Genomic DNA, 22,983 nt, shown 5'->3' on the forward strand with positions numbered 1-22,983 from the left:
AGGCCATTCTGTGATTCTTTGAAGATTTTATTTTTCTCCAGAATTCTGCTGTGTACAACTGGTTGTTTCTGTGACATGCAGTGCAAAGGGTTGCACATAGGTGGGGTGGTATTTGCTTTCAAGTAGGAGAGTCCTCAGAAGTGTCTTATTGTAAGCATTCCGAGATAGAACTTGGGCTACTAACCTTTCTCCTATGGCCAAGTATTGTAGGAAATAACAACTGAGAACAGAGATCAATCTCAGATTCAAAGTCAGTGTCAAACATTAGATCCATGTAAGTGCTTTGAACTGCAAGGTGAACTTGCAAACTCTTGTCATAGTGATGATGATGATCTTTGTATTCTGTTTAATTTTACAGCTAGTTTTCATGTTACTACTGTGCAGTAATTCCAAATCTACAGCAGTTAAAATGAACTCCATACCTCTTCCTAAAGCATGCAGATATGCATCTAGGTGGCTTCACAACACTGCAGTCATTTCATTATTCTGTGTTATTTGAAACGGTGTGTTTTTAAATGGAGAGCTTTGGGCACTTCACGCAATCTGTTTTTTTTTTTTTACCTCAGTCTGTTACTCTGTGTGTAAAATGAAACATCCCTGCCAGTGATCTTCTTGATGAGCTCCTGTCTTGAATGGATGAATAGGCTCCATTCAAATAGTAAATCTTCCAACCTATGTATTGGTCTGTTCAGCTGCCTCGAGAAAAGTGTACAAATTGCTCACAGCACTGAGGCAGTACAAAGGGCCTATTCTTACGTGTTTTTGTTAGATGAAATATCTGTTTGAAGACAGTTAATAGAGGCAGTGGAAGGTTCATAAATTCCTTAGCTCACTCTTTAATGTTTCAGAGATTACCTCATTTATTTCAGCAGATGTTTGCAGTAGCAGAACTGTCAGCTGCTATTACATTGCATTAATGAGCACAGCGTACTGATTAGGAAACTCTTACTATCCCTTCTGTACAACTCCTCCTTCTCAGCACCAGATCAAGTTGATTCTGTTATAGCACTTACTGAATGTGTTGATACATACTTTTGAATCTCAAATAATAATAATAATAGGCAGCTGAAGTATTACAGTGTAATTATTCAAAATGATTCTACTCCCTGATTCTCTTTGAGAAATTTTAATTTTCCCTCCTCCACGCCCTGCTGTTTCCAAATGTGAATTTATTAAATACTATGCTAATACAACAAAAAGCTCAGAAATACAGGACAGAATGTTTTTATTCCAGAATATTGATTCTACCTACAAATACAATGTCCCAATTTCTAATATATCACCTGATTTATTCAGTTGTTTTGTAGACTTTCTTCCTCAAGAACAAGTATTCTTCTGCAAGAAGCCAATAAAGGTACCAAGCAGAATAAAACCTCAGTGGAGAATATAACCACATTAAGTTCCTAATTTTTGTACATAAAAATCTGCAGGCTTAAGTTTTAGGTTTTTAGTTTCTAATCATTATATTTCATTAATTCTGTTGAACATTCTGGTTTGTGGTCTTAATATCTTGTGTGTTTAAATGTTCACGAGTTGACTGACACATAATACAAACACCATGATCTTTGTAGCCTCGAAACAGCGGAGGTACCGCAGTTCTAAAACAGATATTTGACAGGTTTGTACAGCTGTGTTTATTCTTCTTGTGTTTAGGACTGGTAACAGTTAGCAGTGTTCGAGCAAGCATAGACCTTATGATAAATATGACTCTTGCTTCAGATTCCTCTGCAGTTTAGCCTGTGTCTTTATTTCTCTTTTTTTTTTTTTATCTACAACTTCTCTGTTCCTGTGACTCTATGTTCCTTGCCAGAGTTGATGTCTGATGCTTGGGATGAGATGACCATCAAGGCACTGTGCTGCAATTGTGGTGTGTTGCTCTTGAAGCAGTCTGTATAGGCCACTTAGTTTAGCTACATCTCACCTCTGGGTTTCTTCTGCCCTCATGAGACAAAATGTGCTAGCTCTAGTATATGATGTAGCATTATTTTATGAAAAAAAAACAAAAAGCACCACCCTCAACAACAAAGAAACTTCTGCTTCTGATGTACAACATCATTAAAATTAAATGGAACTAGTGAAGCATGTGATAAATTAGAAACAAATAATTTGGTAGAATAACTTCATTGTTGCTAATAATGTTTTTTAGCTTTAGGTTCCCAGCAGAAAAGTTTCTTTCCTGTTTGTGTGTTATTTTTTATGAATAATTGTCTATACTTTAATTTCAGCTTACTGGTGCAACTGCGATCTGTCAAGGATTTAGATATTGATGATCACATAAAAGAATTTGCAGCGAAATTATTTTTAATACCCAGCCCGCCACCAGGACCACTGCACTTGGTAATTACAGATGCTGAATTTAATCACTGATTTAACATGACATGTTATAAAGCTCTAGGATGTTGCTTTTGTATAAATCGGAGAAAGTTCTTTAGTATCAGATCAGAGATTTCACCTGCTGGTATATAATTGATGTCAATACTGATGCTCTGAAATTAAGGCTATGCATTATTAGTACAAGAAATAATGATGTGACCAGGGTGCAGGCTGGAGCACTGGCATGCTTGTTAGTCATTCTGTTTAACATTTAATATTTTGCATAGAAAGATTAGATTCATCCCAACTAGCTACTGTATGAGATGATGCCAGGGGTATGTCTGGGCACAGCATAATCCAACTTCTGGTTTGTTGAGAGTCAGCCCATATAATCTCTACTAGGAGAAGCTGGAAGCTCCAGTTTGCACCTGCTCTAAATGAAAGGAAGTTTATCTTTCACTTCTACCATATGCCACTGCCATCTCACTGAATACACATGCCTGAACACGAGTAAATTATGTAACTGTGTCACTTGACTGAAGTGTGGGAGTTCCCTACCTTGTGCCTGATATTGAACCATGCTGCCTAATGTGTGTGTCATCATGGCTGTCATCTTGATTGTGTGTTGGATTGATGTGCAGCTGTGTGACTAAGGAGTGCAGCCCCTGTGGAAAAAAATGAAAGCAAAGAAATAAGTTGCTAGAACAACACGTGTGGTTCTGGATTTGTTCGTATCTTGTCTGGGTGGCTCTGGGGAAGCAGAGCAGTATATAGTGAATTAAATGTAATAGTTAGTGTGCATTTGCTCCTACATGGATAATACCTAGCTGAGAAGAGAAACTCACATAGATGTTTGTATTCTGGGTGGAAGCTAAGATGCTTGGGTTGTATTTCTTTACAACCCTTCACAAAGTCAAGCTGGATGTCAGCTGAGTTGATGATTTCAGCATGCTGCCGTTCACATAGCTGAAATAGTTCTACTTAAGCCATATGCTTCTCCTTTGCTGATTTCCTTGGCCCAGGAATGAGGGGTTAAAGCAGAAACAAATAGCATAGCTGAAAGATTGGCTAAAACAGCTGCAAGTGCTGAGAGATGCAGCATGTACAGTATTCACCCCCCTGACATTCAAATAGGAATATTTGAAACATGGGAAGAGGTTGTTTGTTTTGGTTTGTTTTGTCATCTTCAGTTCATGCTCAGTACTTTCGTTCATACTTTTCGTATTTCCTGTATGCATTTTATCTACAATTAGGAAATTCAAAGTGTTTCTACAAATAAAAATTGCATTATTTTATTGAAATTAGAACAAATAAGGTTTTAAAAGTCTGTTACAGTAATTCTTTTCAAGTTCCATTGGCTAAAGATCGTACACTTATGAAAGGAGACAAAGTTTCATTTTAATCTAATGTGCACTTTCGTGTTTCCCATTGTTTCTATTTCCATTTTCTTCAGTATGCTAATACCTGTCTTCTTGCAGTCAGTTGATTTTAATGTTTTGTAGTTGAAAATAAAGTTCTGAATTAAATGTGGTGTGGAAACACTTTCACTAAGAAATGGAAAACATCTGTTATAACAGGTATTTAATATGAAACCACTTCAAATAATTATTCCTTCACGAGAGGATCCAGACAGTCCAGTTATTGACTTGGATCTTCATCTTCCATTACTGTGCTTCAAGCCAGAGCAGGTGTTGCAGGTAAACCCAGTTAACACTTTAAAATGTGTTTGAGATTGGCTATAGTGGGAATTTGTGGTTTTAAAAAGAAAAAAGATGTTTTAGTTATCCAAGGAGCATTACAAACCCAAGAATTCAGATATGCCTATTCTTGAGCATGGAGTTTGTTTTACCTGTGTGAGATAGCTAGAACATGTGGGTTAAGCTTTATCTTCATTGACATTGATGGCACAACTCTTGATGACATCCACTGTCACTGTTTTTGTCTCTTCTTAGTATAGATCCCTAAGTGCAAGTTATTTCAATTTAAAAAGATGGAAGGTCATTATTGAGGCTGTCTTGGAAGCAGATGAAATATTTTTGTATGTAGTGTATGTTCTAAGCGTAACTCTTCATGAACATTTAGCTTTTTGTTGTTTTTAGATTATGACCTGTATTTTGACTGAGCGGAAAATGGTGTTCTTCTCTTCTGACTGGGCCCTGCTGACACTTGTGGCTGAATGCTTTATGTTATACCTTCATCCCCTTCAGTGGCAACACACCTTTGTGCCTCTTCTGTCTCGTCATATGCTGGATTTTGTAATGGCCCCAACATCTTTTCTAATGGGATGTCATGCTGATCACTTTGAAGAAGTTAGCACAGTATGTTTTTTGACTGATACCTTTTTTGCTGTTCAGCTTCTATGCACTTATTTGCTTGCTTCTTTCAGATGCAGCTTGGAATGTTTTTTTTTATTTAGGTATATAAGAAATGAAGAAACTGAAAGTAATGAAGCCATGGAAACAGCTCCTTGTTATGTCCCTTACCTTTCATTTCTTTGAAGAATAATAAATACGTGACTTCTGGGAGTCCTGTTTTCAATTCAGGAAAAATTGCACCTATGTGTTGTTTGTGTATAAATAGTTTCCCTTCGGATCAGTGAGATTTTTTTTTTTTTTTTTTTTTTTTTTTTTTGCTTAAAGATTTTTGTGGGGTGAATTAGATGCCTTTTCAGGGTTAAGAGGTGAGCATTCACTTGAACGTGCTCTAGTAGTGCTGCTGTTCCTTATGATGGAGTTGAGTAATTAATAAAAAGAAAAATAACAATACAAATAATACAATTTCTCACTTATTCTGAAGATTTGTTTTCGTCCTCATCTTTCAGACTCTTATTTAAGTAAGTCTTTTCAGTGGGTAATAATAATCTTGGTTGCCCCAAAAGATTTAAAAAAGACTCAGCGTCACAGTGCTGGGCTAATGAGAGTATTCTTTTTTTGAGTGTGTTGCATCTGTTTTGAATACTCACAGAAGACCTAAGATGAAAACATTTGTGAAAAGTTGTATTGTATTAATCCATCTGGTTATAAGCCAAACTGTAACCCTTATGTCTAGTTAAGTCCAATTTAAATAGAAGTGTTAAACCTTTTTAATAACAATTCATTTTAACAGATACGATGGTATCTCTGTCAGAAATATCTACAGATTAGAGAGCACGCTTGATATCATTTGAAAGATTTTTGTTTGCTTATAGATACTGTATTATAGTCGGGTCTTTAAGACTTAAAATTGCAAACTGATGGGTCTGCCTGGACTTTATGTCCATATAGCTTCTTGTGCATTCGCGTGTGTTTCAGTGTTTGAGACTCTTCTGACACACCACATAGTAAATACAGGAGTAAATGCTGAACATATAAAGCTTTTGTAGAAATTCTTTCCTTACATAGGCGTGGTTTTGTACTATATTCATGTCTGTACTTTATCAAGGATTGGCTTTAATATTCAACATTAATTTAATGCTACATAAAGAGCTTGTTAGTTACCAAATGTTTGTGAACTAAGATTAATGTCTACAAAATTAATGACATCTATCCTGTAAGTTTAGATATCCATGTGGTCTTCTAGTTTTGGGAAAAAAAGTAATCCTTTTCTGATTTATCTTCTGGCTGAAATAATTCATTGCCTGGGTTAGATTAGGGAGAAATAGCAGTATATTTTCAATAATTTTACTTTTGTTTCTTAAAAGGAAGGTGAAGATTTAATTCTAATTAATATTGACGATGGGAATATTTCACATTCAAAAATGGTTGAAGAGGAACCTGAAATTCCAGATGTTCCAGCACAAGCAGCAGAAACTTTCAAAAAAAGGTGAAATGTTGAAGCTGTGTTTATCATAGGGCATAAATCATGTTGGACCCTCTTATAAGATATAAAAAATTAAATTGTTTTGTATATGTATTATTAATTTATATTATTTCAATCATATAGTACTGTATTTGATGGAAGAAAAAGGACCATTTTAGTTAATTAATATACAAATAAATATAAGCAGTCATAGTCATAACTATATTATGCTGCAACACATAGAGTGCTTGTTTGTTTTTAATTACTGATTATTCTCTGAACTTTACTGTTCTTCATACTGAAAAGTGAGTGCAAGTGTGCTAGTAGGACTTCCAGAAACCTTGTTAGCTTGCCAGCACTTTTAAATCAGTCTTGCTAAAAGTTTCTTGACATCTAAGTGACTTTTTCCCTAACAAATATCAAGAACACATTGGTGTTTGGGTGCAACTTAATAATTTTCTTCTTTCTGTAGAGTGGAGAGTCTTCAACTGCATTATGACCTAGAGCTGTGTCATCTCCGTGCCACCACAGATCTTGGTGAACTTCAGATGCGCAGAAGGGCTTGGCAGCAGAAACTGAATACAGAAGTTCAGCAAATGACTTTGCAGTTAATTGTTAATATTTTCAGGTCAGTGGATATCGTATTTTTTTATGAGAGCATATGGTTGCAGTTAAGATGCTTCCTCTGTCATTGAGAATACTCTTCATTTGTCTTACTTCCTAGACGTTCTGTAGATCTCTGATGTTTTGTGAGGAAATATGAGAAGGTGGTCCTGCTTAGAATATCAATAATAAATGTATTCTGGTACATACACTACCTCCTCTAGGTGGCCCGCTTGAGTAGGGGAACTGAACCAAATGAACTCTAGAGGTCTATTCCAACCTCTACGTTTCTGATATGCATGGCTAGGAAATCTTACATAAAGCTGTTCTAATTCCTGAATTTGCACATCTCTTATATGAAGACTTCAGAAAGAGAAGAGCAGCTCTCATAATTAAGAAAAGCTCAAGACCCAGGGATATTAATTTGTAACTGAATACCATGTTGGTCAGTCATGCTACAGAAAAATGAATCATAGAATCTTTTGAGTTGGAAGGACCCTTGAAGGTCACCTAGTCCAACTCCTCTGCAGTGAACAGGGACATCTACATCAGGATGCTCAGAGTCCTGTCCAGCCTGACCTTGAATGTCTCCAAAGATGGAGACTTCTCTAGGCAACCTCTTCCAATGCTTCACCACCCTTGTTATAAAGAACTTCTTCCTTATGTCCAATCTAAATCTCCCCTCTTTTAGTTTGAAACTGTTTCCATTTTTCCTATCACAGGAGGCCTTGTAAAAGAGTTTGTCCCCTTCCTTCTTATAGCCTCCCCCCCCCCCCCCCCTTTAGAAACTGAAAGGCCATTGTCAGGTCTCCCTGCAGCCTTCTCTTCTCAAGGCTGAACAGCCCTAGCTCTCTCAGTCTGTCCTCTTAGGACAGGTGTTTCATCCCTTGGATCACTTTTGGTGGCCTTCTTCTGGACGTGTCCATGTCTCCTCTGTATTGAGGACTCCACATCAGGATGCAGTACTCCAGGTACTCACCATTGCAGAGTAGAGAGGCAGGATCACCTCCCTCGCCCTGCTGGCCACACTTGTTTTGGTGCAGCCCAGAATATGGTTGGCTTCCTGGGCTGCGAATGCACATTCCTGGGCTCATGTCTAGCTTGCCATCCAGCTTCCCATCCACCAGTACCACCGGGTCCTTTTCAGCAGGGCTGTGTTCCATCCTTACATCCTTCAGCTTGTAGTGATAGTGGGGGTTGCTGTAACCCATGCACAAGCCCTTGCAATTTGTTGAACCTCCTGAGATTTTCCTGGGCCCACTACTTGAGCCTGTATAGTTCTCCCTGGGTGGCATCCTGTCCCTTGAGCATGTTAAATGCACTACACAGCCTGGTGTCATCTGCAAACTTGCTGAGGGTGTGAATTAAAACTGAGACAGAGTAGAGGAGCTGAAAGTAATATTGGGAGTTCAGAACTCCTGACCCAGCTAGATGGAAAAAATGCTTAGAAGGCTTAAGACATTTAGAGATAGCAACCATGTGAGAGAGGGTAAAGGCAGGAGAAGAGCTGTTGAAACTCAAGGACTGCATTGGCGCATCAGCTGCTGGGTGCTGGGTGCAGTTTGGGGATGGTGTTTTGATAATGATGTGGAGTAGGTTTTGGATTTTTTTCCTCTAGAAAAGAGGGCTAGTTATATTAATATTCCTTGTTCTTAAGCTCATCTCGTGTATGGATACACATCTTACCAGGGTACTCACTGTAAATCCTGCTATTATTTTGTTGTCTTTGGGGCAGCTGTGGTGGTATGGTAGATCATTTCTAAAAACATGCAGAAAATTGCTGGTTGATGTGCCTAAACTTGATTTCTTTTGCATAGATACTAACATGGTCCAGCATGAGAACATAACTGCCTGCCTGGCATTTCTGAAGAATCTTACTGCAGATAACTGTCTCCATCTGTTTCTCACTGCCTTGTGTTAGACATGAAGTTCCTGATGGCTAAGCTACTGAATTGCTCACATGAATGCTCTCTTGACATTTTCAGTAAAGAGATATAGTGCATACACCAAGTCTTTGTTAACCTGCTTGCTTTTGTTAGATTGGCTTAGGGAGTGTTCATACAAATAGCTGGGCCTTCCACAAGGGCAATAGCTGCTGATTGTGAAGGAAACAACAGGTTACAGATATCTGGATCTGGAGAATGAAGTGCGTTTACAACCTGATGTGTCACTGCTATGGGATTTGGTGGGTTTCAGTGTAACTGTTTAACACACTAAACACTTGGCTACAAAAAATGAACAGATACTTTGCTATTTGGTATAATAACATTTTTGCAGAGGAATTGACTCCTTTCTTGCTTTCTTTCTCCTTTCCTTCAAACTTTCTCTTTGTTCTCTTTTTTTCAGCATTGTTTCTTCTACCTTCTAACGCTATATCTACCACCGTCCAGGAGTGAAGGAAAGTAAATCTCTGATGCAATTCTGCTGCCAATTACTACTGTCTTCAGTGAAGCACTATAGTATTTTTGTGTGCGTGGAAGTTTTGTGTTTGAAGAAAGCCATGATAAATTATACATAATTGTATAGGAATATATACTTGTAATAACCACCATTTACCTGAACCCATATGGTTTGATAAACTGCTTATAGGCTTATATCACTGATCTATGAAAGATATGTGATATAGCAGTCTGGTTTTCCAGGGATGGTATAGAGCCTCTGTCTGCTGTGATCACGTATATACTAAAAATTGCATCAGTTTTTTTTCATAATGCTTCCTGGTTCATTTCAATAATTCTATTTCTTTATATATCACACAATCACCAGTTATTGCTGGCTTGAGGATCAGAGTTTGAGTGCAGCATGAAGTTATCTATAATTTGTCATGTACCTTAGAGATGCAGTGCAGTGGGACAACGTGAGGCCAGATCATATATTCCAGACTGCCCATGTGAATGCTTGTCTTCATAATGCTTCAAATGGTTTGTCTGTGATTCAATATATTAATCCTAGTTCAGGACTGGAGACAGATTATGACTTAAATATAAAGATTCCCCTTCATGGGTTGTTGAAATCGATCCCCCTTAAGTGAACTTGCAGATGGGAAATGGCAGTTGCAGCAGGTAGCCTGTCTTCATAGAATCACAGAATCGCTAAGGTTGGAAAAGAAGACCCACAGGATCATCCAGTCCAACCATTCTCCTATCGCCAATGGTTCTCACTAAACCATGTCCCTCAACACAACATCCAAACGCTCTTCGAACACCACCAGGGTCCGTGACTCCACCACCTCCCTGGGCAGCCCATTCCAGTGCCTGACCACCCTTTCAGAGAAGTAGTATTTCCTAACGTCCAGCCTGAATCTTCCCTGGTGCAGCTTGAAGCCATTCCCTCTAGTCCTATCGCTAGTCACACAAGAGAAGAGGCCAACCCCCAGCTCACTACAACCTCCCTTCAGGTAGTTATAGAGAGCAATAAGGTCTCCCCTGAGCCTCCTCTTCTCTAGACTGAACAATCCCAGCTCCTTCAGCCGCTCCTCATAAGGCCTGTGCTCCAGACCCCTCACCAGCTTTGTTGCCCTCCTCTGGACACACTCCAGGGCCTCCATGTCTTTCTTACAGTGAGGGGCCCGAAATTGGACGCAGTACTCGAGGTGCAGCCTCACCAGTGCTTGAGTACAGGGGGACAATTACTTCCCTGTTCCTGCTGACCACACTATTTCTGATACAAGCCAGGATGCCATTGGCCTTGGCTACCTGGGCACACTGCTGGCTCATGTTCAGTCTAGCGTCAGTCAACACCCCCAGGTCCATTTCCTCTGCACGGTTTTCCAGCCACTTTGCCCCAAGCCTGTAGCGTTGCCTGGGGTTATTGCAGCCAAAGTGCAGGACCCGACATTTGGTCTTGTTGAATCCCATCCCATTGGTCTGTAAGAGCCTGTGTTCTTTTCCTCTGTTTCAGAAAATCAGACTTGTTCATTAAAACTCAATTTGCCTCTGATACTGCAGCACATTTCTAGTAGTGGGCTGCTGCTGCAAAAGGGCAACTTACTCGCAAATCTCCAAGCATATTTATCTTTTTATTTATTTTATCCCCAGGGAGGTAAAAGACCACCTGAATTATGAACACAGAGTGTTTAACAGTGAAGAATTTCTGAAAACAAGGGCAACAGGAGACCAGCCATTTTATGGAAAAGTAAGTTCAGCGTTAAATATGTTGTAATTCTGTTATTGGTCCATACTTGAGAATTAATGTCAGAAATTAATGGAATGGTCATGGTTTGGTCTGTGTAGCGTTACTGACTCACCAGCTTTCACGCTTGTTTATTATAAACAGATAAAACAGCAAACAGCATTTTGAAAAGCAAGATGTATGATTTCAGAGCAAATGAAATGTAATTTCTCCAGTGTGAAATTAATCTATGGCAGATGATCAGTAAAGCTATATCTGAACTGTATTTTCAGGACAGGCACCTGCCCAAACTTCTTGGACCAAAGTCCTTATCTGGTATGAGTTTTCAGTATGCCTATAAGTGCAGCAGAAGAATGAGTGACAAGTCAAAGTATCTGCTTTATCTGAAGCGTGAGCAGCATGGCATGGAGTTGATGGGTTCGTGGCCTGAAGCCAGTCACCATTACCCACAATGCCTGAGAGTGAAAGCATGCTGCAGACACTGAGTGCCGGTTTGCTCATATTGGGTTATAGGATGTGTATGATGTCAGATGATCTACGTCCTTAGAACCTGTGACATTATGATGCATGTGGGATATGAGTTGATAGAGCTGACGTGATTTACCAGGTATTCTAACTGCGGCTTACTTTTATGAAGCCCATGAAATAAGACATGAATAGTGCATGGCTTTGTGCCAGGCTCGTAGGCCTAAAATCTCCATGTAGATTTTCCTAGCCCACCTGCTAACACAGAATATTAGTACATATTGGAGTATATAACCCTCCAGCTGTGTGGATTTTGTAAAGAAAAGAAATTCTAAAGGCTGCCGTGATTAGCTTGATCCTGCTGTTAGTGTAAGCTTGATTTAGGCCCTCCGAAGTTCCCAAATGATTTAGTTTTTGTCAGTGTGTGTGGTGAGACAGATGTCTATGAAGACTATAGATGTGTTTTCCTTTGGAGCACTGTTACGGGAGTATGCTTTTAAAATGATGACTTTATATATCTGAAGGAAATGGAATGGGTGTGATTTCCTTGTTAAAAGTTGAGTGGCTTGATCACAGGGCTGTGAGATGTAGAGCAGTTCTCAGTGCCTTTGGTGGAAGACTCACTGATCATCAAAGGCTGGAGATCCTTTGGGTGAGGAGGGGAAGTAATAAGAAAGGAAGTGAGAGCAGAAAAAAGAAAGGGCTGGGGGGGAGAAAGAGGATGAGAATAGACAGATTTGTGCCAGAGTTTCTCTTAGTGTTGGAGTACTTAGCTCAGAAGTGCAAAGGCTGAGATTTTCATCCTTGCAATTGAGACTATTATTTTTACATTAAACTGTTTGCACAGTTAATTAGTTTAATATTAACCTTCAATTAATTGAACTGTTGCATATCTGAGAAGCAGAATTTACATCTCTTAAAGGTTTGCATCTAATCATCTACAGTATTTTAGGAGAACTCTGTTGCAACAAAGCAAGCCGAAATCCAAGATTGTCAACTCGTGATTTTTAAATAGCAGGGTTATTAACCAATCAAAAGCATATATTAAGTAAAAAATTATTTCAAGACTCACCTTGATCTGTGAGTACCTGATTTATGAAGCAATGTGAGAAATCTTCTCCAATTAATGCAGTAGTTTTTAACATACACTTGTGGGTTCTTATTCCAGCCTACTTTAAGGTGTGCTGTTGTTTAAGCTACTTTATTATTTTTAACTTGTGTGCTTGTCACTTTTTTTGGTGAAACTGTAAGTTCTTCAGTAAGCTGTGGGTCAAAGCAGAAGTTAAACAATGAACAGTGATAGGCTTGCTTTCAAGTAAATCTCACAAGGTAGCAAAATATCGAGTAATTGCTGTTGGTATCTAGTGTTATTGGCAGTGTTAGTGTTATCTAGTGATCGCTGGTGTTATCTCTATTTATCTTTTAAAAACCTTTAGAAAGGACTCCTTTCCTGCATCATGTCAGCTCTTGAGAGTAGCCCTGCAAAGAAGGGCCTGGGGTCCTGATGGATGAAAAACTTAACATGAGCCAGCAGTGTGCTCTTGCAGCTCAGAAAGCAAATGGTATCCTGGGCTCCATCAGAAGAGGGGCAGCCAGCAGGGACAAGGAGGTGATTGAACCTATCTACTCTGCTCTTGTGAGGCCCCATCTGGAGTACTGTGTCCAGGTCTGGAGCTGCCAATACAAGAAAGAGGGAGCTGTTGGAGAAGATCCAGAGGAGGGCCATAGAGATGATCAGAGGGCTGGAGCACCTTCCCAGTGAAGACAGTGTGAGGGAGCTAGGCTTTTTCAGCCTGGAGAAAAGAAGGCTGTGGGGTGACCTCATTGCAGCCTTTCAGTACCTAAAGGGAGCCTATAAACAGGAGGGGAGTCAACTCTTTGAAAGTGTACATAACAACAGGACAAGGAGAAATGGTGTTAAGTTGAAGGAGGGAAGACTTAGGTTGGATATCAGGGGGAAGTTCTTTACTATGAGAGTGGTGAGGTGCTGGCACAAGCTGCCCAGAGTGGTTGTGGATGCCCTGTCTCTGGAGGTGTTCAAGGCCAGGTTGGATGGGGTGTCCCTGCCTGTGGCGGGGAGGTTGGAGCTTCGTGATCCTTGAGGTCCCTTCCAACCTGGACCATTCTGTGATTCTGTGATTCCCGTGCATACAACAGGAAACAAAATATGCCATCTACTGGAGAATACATAAAGCAGAAATTTGTAAAATAGCATCTATGGAAGCATTAAGGATGCATTTTAAAGGGATGCGTAAGAGGGGCAAATGGACAGATTAAGAGCCATCTTGAGTATCAGCTATTTGTTGGTATAATGTTTCCATTAATTTCAGAATATCAATATTACTTACAAATCTCTCTCATTTGTATTTTTGAAACATCATAGCAAAACTTAGATATATAATAATAACTTAGAAAGTGGAGAAATAATAACTGCAGGACTGACAAGGGTATTTTAGTCAAGCTTTTGGAATATGTTATTAATGTAAAGGGTTTTTTTTTTACTTGCATTTAAAGGTACAGCTGTTTTTCTGCTAGTGCATTATTGCTATGTTTAAACTTCAGTAGCTAAATCTGCCTGTTTTTGTTCAGTATTTACCTTTTCTGGTTTGCTTTTATCTTTTGGAAGGTGGGCTGAGATTACTGTTTGCCTCTAAGCAAATGTGGAAGGTGACTGAAAGCTGAGTTAGTTCTGTTTCTGAAGTCTGTTTTTCGTGATCACTAAAATGAATGTTCTCAGTTCTGTTTCTTCAAAAATGATAAAAATGCTCTAAACATGCTGCTAACTTGTAAATGATCCACAGTTAACCAGTCTGTCTCTCACAGGTTTTAGAGACCTACATGTTTCACTCTTTTCTTAAAGCTCGTTTGAATAGAAAGATGGATGCTTTTGCTCGACTTGAATTGAGCACCCAGTCTGAAGAGGATAGGTAACTTTTTCACCTTGCTTTATTGTGGTTTTGTATTTTATCAGAGATAAGTGGTATCAGTGCTAAAAGACCTTTTGACTGTATTGGTATGAGATTAGGTTACCAATGAATAAGATTGTGACTAATTAATGGGCCGTTTTATTAAGCTTACTGTGAAAGGGTGATATGGACGTGTCCAGTCATGGCTGTTCTAACTGTAAATTGACACTATGATCATAACTTGATTTTTTTTTCTTCTTGCTGTTTCATAGTATTGAGTAGTTATTTAGTGTATGTATGTATGCAGGATTTTAAAACTAGTTTATATACTCTAACATTATTTTTCAGATTCAACTTGATGTTTCGTGCTCCAAGAAGACTTACTATGGAGAAAATGGCTTCTAAAAGATTTAATTCACAGAACATCATTAATAGACGTATGGTAATCAGTATGCCTAATCTGCAAGATATCAAACTGCCAGAGAGCCCTACTAGAAAATCCTCACTTCGAAGAATAGAGACAAGCATTGGTGAGTAAAGAATGTGCTGAGCAAAGACAGTGTCTTTTCTGTTTTGTGTGATATCACTGAATGACTTCCACAAAAGCAGTGTCAGATGCTGGAAGGAAATGGTGAGCTGGGTCATTTTCTGCTGGGGCCCATCTGTGCTTCTCTTTACTTGTTAAATCAGCCTGTATTCTGCGTTAAGTTCTGCTGTACCACAAAGGATAAGGACATGATTACTGTCCTTACCTACCTTATGTCCATCTCTCCACTTCATTTAAACATACGTTTAGATTTACTGTTGTGTAACTAAACAAGTCCTTTGCAGTATCCTGGAGATATGAATTTACTCGTGTGTAATTTTACTTGCATATTTTTATGTATTACATGAAGATATATATGAATAATGTGAATATATACATCTTAAAAACATTACATGTATTCTCTAGAAGGTATATTATCAGAATGGGAAATATTCTGGCCTTAAGAAGGATGTATATAGAAATATGTTTGTGTCCTTAGCATAACTTTTAATCTTAAGGAATTTTATGCAATTTAATTGAAGAAATTGTTGTGATGGGATTCTTTTTGTTTGTAGTACTGCTGGTTGCAAAAATATTCATGCTTTTACTAATTCCTGTACCTTCTTTTTTTTCACTTCTAGCTATGAAAAAGCCCTCCAAATCAGTTAGTACATTCAAAATCCCAGAAATTCACTTTCCTCTGATGAGCCATTGTGTTCACTCCTACTATACAGAATTCTTCAACCATCTCAGCAAAGCTATAAATACCTTAGCACCTGATAACTCAGCATTGCTGGCAAGGTACTTCTACCTCCGGGGACTTATTAGCTTGATGCAAGGGAAACTACTAAATGCACTTTCTGACTTTCAGAACCTAGATAAAACAGACTTAAGAATTTTCCCTACTGAACTTGTAAGAAAAATTGTGGAAACCTTGCCTCCTTCTGAGCGTTTTCAAGCTGACCGCAAGCCTGAGCTGAAGAGGCTGATAAGCCTTGTGATGGAACAACAAAGGGAAGTGACAAAAATAGATGACCACGTAAAACACTTTGAATTGCCAAAAACACACATGCAATTGCATGATTTTGTGAAGCGAATCCAGGAGTCTGGGATTGTCAGAGACACAGACACTATACATCGGTTGTTTGATGCCTTAACCGTAGGTGGGTAGAGGGTACATTTTTACTGATCATCTACATTGACACAATGACAATTTAAAGCTATTTTTGTTTTTGTGAACTAGGATAAAAGAAAATTTGTCTGCAGTTGTTTCTCTTTTTAGTTATTGGTCAACTCAGTATGTGAGCTTTTGTTTAATTAAAGTAAGTGCGTAGGGTAGATGGAATGTACCTGTACATACATACATGTATACATCCTGTATACATGTGTGTACCTGTGTTCACAATAAGGGATGAAGAATCTTCTTATATATTTAAGCATACCACTTAAATTTTTTCGGATTGAATTCGTGGGGTAATTTTTATTCATTTTGTGTTTTAATGGTGTATAGTTCTGCTTTGGCTAAGATGAGTCAAGTGAATGTAAGACTGTCCTAATTGCTAATGGATAATATCTCATAAAACTACTGAATAATCTGGCAAGGTGTCAGACTGTTGAAAAGAACTAGCAAAATACAGAATTCAAGTGGCTACAGTTAAATTCCTCTTGAATCATCATCATAGCAAATGGAGAGCTTATGTTTGTGTTGGAGAGAGCTTTCTTCTCTTGTGAATGAGATCTGAATCTTGTGATAGGTTTCTAAAAACACAGATTAAGAGTGCTTTTATAAAATACTATTCCATTCTATTTCTATACCTACTTATTGCAGTCACTGTTATATTTTGTGGCCACAGAGATTTAACATCAGTTAAAATAACACTTTTTTTTTTTATGCCAAAAGTAGCATACATCTCACAAGAACTTGTTTGAGATTCTGCTGCCCAAGCTCACTTGAATTTTTAGAATAATTAATTAAATACTCAGAATAACTGTTGTTGAAGTCTTTAAATTAATTCTTGTAACTCTAGTTTTTATCCTGGGTTGGTAAGTATGTCATGTATTTGCATTCTGTGGAATCAAGAACTGAAATGTCATGGTGAGAAGTATTCTGTTCAGTAGTGCTTATCCAGTTCTGCTTATCCATTTTACTGTTAAAAGTGCAATCTGAAAGCCAGTAGCTTTTAAAACTGTCTTTCTATTTAAATCTGTATAATAATTTCTCACAGTAAATGGGTTTTAAAATTTTTAGGGCAGCAGAAACAAATTGATCCAGAAACGTTCCGAGATTTCTACAACTACTGGAAAGAAACAGAAGCAGAAGCTCAAGAGGTGAATCTGCCACCAGCAGTAATAGAACACCTGGATAAAAATGAATGTGTCTACAAGTTATCTTGCTCAGTTAAAACTAACTATGGTGTAGGAAAAATAGCACTGACCCAAAAGCGCTTATTCCTTTTGACTGAAGGAGGACGTCCTGGCTATGTCCATATTGCTGCTTTCAGGGAGATAGAGGTGAGCACTGAATCATTTTCTTGAATAATTTTGACTTTGAGGGTGACAGAGCCCTGGAATAAGCTGCTCAGAGAGGTTATGAAGTCTCCTTCTCTAGAGATTTTCAAAACTGACCTGGGCACTTTTCCTGAGCAATCTGCTCTAGGGAACTTGCTTTAGCAGTGGGGGAGGGTTGAATTAGATTATCTTCAGTGGTCCCTTCCAACCCCTGCGATTCTGTGGATGACAAACCCTGTTTCTTTCTGCTGAAAGATTTACCTCAGACTGTCTCAGTAAGACGGTCTCAGTAAGTAACTGTAATAAATGGCTCTGAAATCAGAAACTCACAAATGATTAGAGGCCTTGAAGGGGTGGATGTGTGCTAGGTGCTAGGATGGCATGGGATAAAAAAATCTGGAGTCCTTAACCTCTAGATTTACAGAAAGATGCAACACATGGTACACAGAGCCAGAGGAATGTAATAACATGAATGTTAAATGTACTTTTTTTTGACTACATTGTCGTAGTACCAATCTGTATCCACTCTATAGTGAAGTCTGGGTGATATTGTAAGCAATTATCATTTTTACAAAACATTTTAATAGCCCATTTCTGCTTAGTGGTGTGTATGAACAACTGAAATATTAATTGTAGTTAAAGAAAGTTATCCTGTAGGATTAATACTGCATCTTAGCTGTGACTGCATGGTACACCTTCTTTGCTTTTCTTGTTTCCAGGATGTTAAGAACACAACTGTAGCTTTCCTTCTTTTGAGGATACCTACTCTGAGGATTGAAACGATATATAAAAAACAAGTATTTGAAGCTAACCTTAAAACTGAGTGTGATCTCTGGTACCTGATAGTGAAAGAAATGTGGGCTGGAAAGAAAATGGCAGATGATCACAAGGTATAAAAATAGGCACAGCCAACTGAATAAATGTGAAGTATGTGCTTTCTGTTCTAATTAATTCCTGTATCAGTCTTGGAATTTCTTGGTTTTAGCATGTGATAGCTAAGTAATAAGCTGTTGTTTTTGATGTTACTTCTAAATATGCTACATCCAGAATACTAGCAAAATAGTACATGTAAATATGTACAATTAAATAGTTAATTTAAAAATAAGGGATGTTTTTTTTCCTCAATTAAGTCAGGCCTCTTTGTTTAGTTACCGGTTTTGTGAAATAAATTCATAGCTTAAGCTTACAAAATGAGAGCAGTGATCCTAAAAGAAGCTTACCATGCCTTACTTCCCTTACAAAGTGTAATGAATGTGTAGAGGGATTATTTTTTTTTGTTGCCATGCTGGAATCTTGGTAGGTGTACGTCCTTTGAATAAGTAGAACAAGGTATGTTCTTCTGCCACAAAACCTTTGAGGAAGAAAAAGATTTTATGAGCATAGTTTCCAGCTAACATACTAAATTGTCCATGAGTGTTGAATTTAATAGTGAAAATGTATCTTGGTGATTTTTTTTAGGAAGGGTTGGGAGAGTTTTAGCTGAGATAAAAAAAAAACAAAAAAAAAAAACCAATGTACTTCTTTGCTACACAGACAGGTCCAGGATGGAAATTGGTGTCTGTCCTGTGTGTGCTGTATGTCTTCCATCAGTGCAATTCATACAGTTTCAGTTGTGCATCCTGGATCAAAATTGTGCCAGATCTGAAGTACTTCTTTCAGTGTAGTTAATTAGCTGTAGCTCTTTGTTCCCTGCTCTATGCCCTTGCTTGGGTGTGAAATGTGATGTGGTAGTGGAGTTTGCTTGCAGGTAGCATGGGTTATGCTCCAGGAAAGCAACTGGCTAGTGTTTGTGCTTAAGTATGACTTGCATTATGATGCTTGAATATGGAGACATGTAAGAATGATGAGTAATGGGTAAACTACAGTAAGACTTTTTTCTTTAGGATCCTCAGTATATTCAGCAAGCACTGACAAATGTTCTCCTCATGGATGCTGTCGTTGGTGCACTGCAGTCCTCCAAAGCCATATATGCAGCCTCTAAACTGTCGTATTTTGACAGGATGAAGAATGAAGGTCAGTCATATAACAGTGCTACAAAGCCTGCTGGTATTTCATCATCTGTTTCAGCCTTTTCTCTTTACAGTTTGTTTTTCAAACTGATTATCTGCAGATAAATAAGACGATGAGAGTCTGATTGCACTTCAGTTGCCATACTTTGTTAAATATTTTTGTTTAGTTAGAAACCTATACTGATATCAGTATACTGTGTTGGGTGGGTTTTTTGTGTGTTTGTTTTTTAGATATATGCATGCTTCTCTTACTTAAGTACTGCTTGGGCTTTCACAGTGAGCTAAAGTTAGAAGGAAAAATGGGAATAAGTGTTGCATAATTATTCTTTCATGAGGATTACAGATCTGTTTCAGGCTCAGGTATGCACTTCATGACCTTTTAAAAACCTATTTTAGTGCCTATGATGATCCCCAAAACAACCTCAGAGACATTAAAGCACAAGATCAACCCATCAGCTGGTGAGACATTTCCACAGGCAATAGATGTCTTGCTTTATACTCCAGGTAAGGTGATGTATTTCTTTATATTAGCATTAATTAGCCTATAAAATGTTATCTCCTAACACCTGGTATTATGACTGCCTGATTTTGTTCACATTCTGACAGGCCTTGGTTGTGTATAGAATACTAAAACAGAAAATTATTGAAAAAGAACAATGATATATTAAGATAGCTTTCACAGTCTTAATTTGCCATCCTACGTGTATATGCGTTTTAATTGTCTTCAATTATACGTTAATGTGTTAGTTTGCCATTAAGTCTTCTGCCTTGTTTATTGAGCAGAGTGGAAAAATTATGTTCCAGCACTGATCAGTGTTCACTGCTCATTTTGAGTAGAGTCATATAGGAGTGTTTAGTTGAACCACGGTGCAGAAATCCCAGCCACATCTATATTCCTATGACTTTCATTGTACAGTATGTGATCTGATATCTAATTCATCCCATGTGATTTAAGTCCATCCCTGAAGAATGCATTATTATTTTCCCTGTGATCTTTTGTGTGATATTTGGCACACTTATATATATTGAAAAAAAATATATATATATGTCTATGTAATATAATAATATTATATAATAATATTATATAATAATGTTATATATATATATATATGTATGTATGTAATTATAGTTAATTTCATAACCTTACTTATCTCCTGACTTAAGTTTACATGTAATTCCTAGTATTTGGGCAACCTGAGACAAAAGCACCGTTAAGAAAGTTGGACAGAGAATCTGTGTGTGGTGGTGGTAGAGGGTTTGGTTGTGCTTTTCGTTCTTTGAATGGAGCTTGCTTTCTTCTAAATGAAACAGTCATGTGGCAGATGGAATGAATGGAGTTACTAGTTTTATTTCGTAGGGCTTGTAAGCCTTCCTGCAATCCCAGATATAAACATTTCTTACTAGTGAAAAAGATCATTTCTGCTCTGAATATCATTGAAGTGTGAGGTTAAACCATCAGGTGAACTCACCAATTAGATAAGAAGCACAAATTCAATGTGAACTGTGTCATTTGTTAACTGGTGATATAAGTTCCAGAACACAGATGCATTTCATTAGGATGTTGCTCTGCCTCTAATAATGTTTTTTCCATGAGTCTCCAGAAAGTGTTTTATTTCATTCTCTCATCTTCTCTGCTTTGTTTCTAGGGCATCTTGACATTTCAGAAAGACCTGACAATGCTCATCCAAAACTATGGTGTGCTTTAAATGAAGGGAAGGTGGTGGTCTTTGATGCATCTACTTGGACTATTCAGCAGCACTGTTTCAGAATGGGCCGCTGTAAACTGGTAAGACTAACACATACCATAACTGATGATTTAGCTTGGTTTTTCTGTTGCTGATAGCCTAATTAACACTGAATTATAGGCTAGGCCACACAGTCCTTCCTTAGTAGTTGAAGGATATTTGAGTTGTGCTGCAGTTAACTTGGAGAAATGGAGGCTTGAGAGAAAAAGGTCTTGTAATGAAACAAGTCAACTGGTAGGAAGTGATGGATTGACTGACAAGATGGCATGCTAGCCTAGTGATGTGGTTCTTGGGGCAGAAAGGCTGGTTTGAAACAGCTGAGTGGGAAGAATCTGTATAAAAAGAAAAAAGAGAGAGCCCTAAGCATAGTTGAAAAGTCATCCATGCTGAAGAGCTAGAAACTGGAGAAACATTTAAGGAAAGTAGTAGATGATACAGATAGCAGTCTAAAAGAAGACTCAGGCAACAGATCAAAGAGAGTTACTTGTGGAATTTGAATTGAATAACACAATGAAAGGGAGGGCTGAAACAGGCTTTGGACTGAGTGAAAAACATACAGAAGAGAGAACACGCAGCAAAGGGGTTTGTTAGGTGACTTGTGTGGGCGTTGAGAAACATTTCTGTGGATAAATGTGGGGAAAAAAGTTGAAAAAGGAAGGACAAAGCTGATGGTAGAGGAAAAATAAAATCTTGGAGAAGAGTTGGATGCTGACCTATCCTAAAGAGGAGGAAAAGAAGAGGAAGACTGGGTCTTGTGGGACTGAGGAGGGGGAGAAATTAAGAGTTTCTGAATGGGGGAAGGATGTTCCAGAGGCAGTAAAGGAGAAATTGGTGTTTTCCTAGGCACCACTTCTTGCTAAAGTAGGAATGGTGTTTATGTCAGATGGTCAGTACAGCTTTCAATCCAGAAGACAGAAATACACCACGTTCTGTGGTTTCCCCTGGCGCCGTCTGTAACTTCTACTTTGTTTAAGCTAGGAAACACAATTTTGAATCAGTTACCAAGATACATTATTGATCTTATTTACTGAAAGTTAAATTCAGCAACGAAATCTGTCCTCCTCCTCCCTCCAGCTGAGCAAAGGATAAATACTGGAGTGCTGAGTCTTAATACTGTAATCACCAGGAAGCTGTGACTTCATAACGTAGCCTTTTTCCATGCTACATTAAAAAGTGTTTTTTTTCTTCTTTTTTTTTCTTCAGAATAGTATTTAATCCTGCTTTTTCTTCCCCAGACTTGTATGGTAATGGTAGAACAGAGCCAAGTATGGATTGGTTCTCAAGACTCCATTATTTATATAATCAACACTCACAGTATGTCTTGTAATAAGCAGCTAAATGATCACCGTTCTGGTATTACAGACATAGTCGTGGAGAAGAGGAATGGAATACCCAGGTATATTTAATTACTACATTTTCATCTTAAAAATGCATCTGCAGGAAAATGTGAGAGACTGGAAGGGTTATGAATGTTAAGGAGAATCTTCCTGTGGTTAAGTAGAAAGCCATGTTATATAGCTTGAATGGTATTCACCAGCCTGGAAAACTTACCCTTCAGTTAGCAGAGTACCAGATAAAGATCGAAGTGATGTAGTGTGGGTCTTGTTATTTGACTGAAGTAAAACCAAAAAGTTAACATGTGCTGAAGGAAAGAACTTGTGTAGGAAACCTGTGACTGATTTGCCTCATCCTGCTATTGTCAGACTTCACTTTGTCTAGCATTGTAGCTCCCATATTGTGTACTGTAAACTAAGTATTTCCTTTCTAATGAAAAATTGTTATGTACTTTGGAACAAAGATGATAAAGGAATATTTTTTTCAGGCAATAAGTAGAGCAGCTGGAAGTTGGTGGCATCCAGCTCTGTACAAATCAGCAGAGATGCAATTTAAAGACCACTTCGTTTTTGTTTTGAGCGCTTCATCGACCAGATTTTTACAACATTCTTCAGAGTTTATCCTGCATGTTTTTAAAGGAAATAGTACATTCCTTGTTTTGTTCG

At 38.1% G+C, this 22,983-nt stretch overlaps 1 protein-coding gene across 1 annotated transcript in view; it reads left to right on the forward strand.

The window, feature by feature from the left end:
* DENND3 (DENN domain containing 3) overlaps window positions 1-22,983 on the forward strand; it is a 38,320-nt gene that overhangs the window by 9,736 nt on the left and 5,601 nt on the right. The window contains exons 5-19 of the mRNA XM_418419.8: window positions 2,226-2,337; window positions 3,891-4,010; window positions 4,413-4,631; window positions 5,993-6,114; window positions 6,563-6,718; window positions 10,731-10,827; window positions 14,113-14,216; window positions 14,544-14,725; window positions 15,363-15,884; window positions 16,970-17,232; window positions 17,949-18,119; window positions 19,113-19,242; window positions 19,635-19,742; window positions 20,885-21,024; window positions 22,219-22,379. Coding sequence (XP_418419.2) covers window positions 2,226-2,337; window positions 3,891-4,010; window positions 4,413-4,631; window positions 5,993-6,114; window positions 6,563-6,718; window positions 10,731-10,827; window positions 14,113-14,216; window positions 14,544-14,725; window positions 15,363-15,884; window positions 16,970-17,232; window positions 17,949-18,119; window positions 19,113-19,242; window positions 19,635-19,742; window positions 20,885-21,024; window positions 22,219-22,379 — 2,607 coding nt within the window. The remainder of the gene's footprint in view (window positions 1-2,225; window positions 2,338-3,890; window positions 4,011-4,412; window positions 4,632-5,992; window positions 6,115-6,562; window positions 6,719-10,730; window positions 10,828-14,112; window positions 14,217-14,543; window positions 14,726-15,362; window positions 15,885-16,969; window positions 17,233-17,948; window positions 18,120-19,112; window positions 19,243-19,634; window positions 19,743-20,884; window positions 21,025-22,218; window positions 22,380-22,983) is intronic.

The sequence above is a fragment of the Gallus gallus genome, chromosome 2, assembly GCF_016699485.2.
Source record: "Gallus gallus isolate bGalGal1 chromosome 2, bGalGal1.mat.broiler.GRCg7b, whole genome shotgun sequence".
NCBI lineage: Eukaryota > Metazoa > Chordata > Aves > Galliformes > Phasianidae > Gallus > Gallus gallus.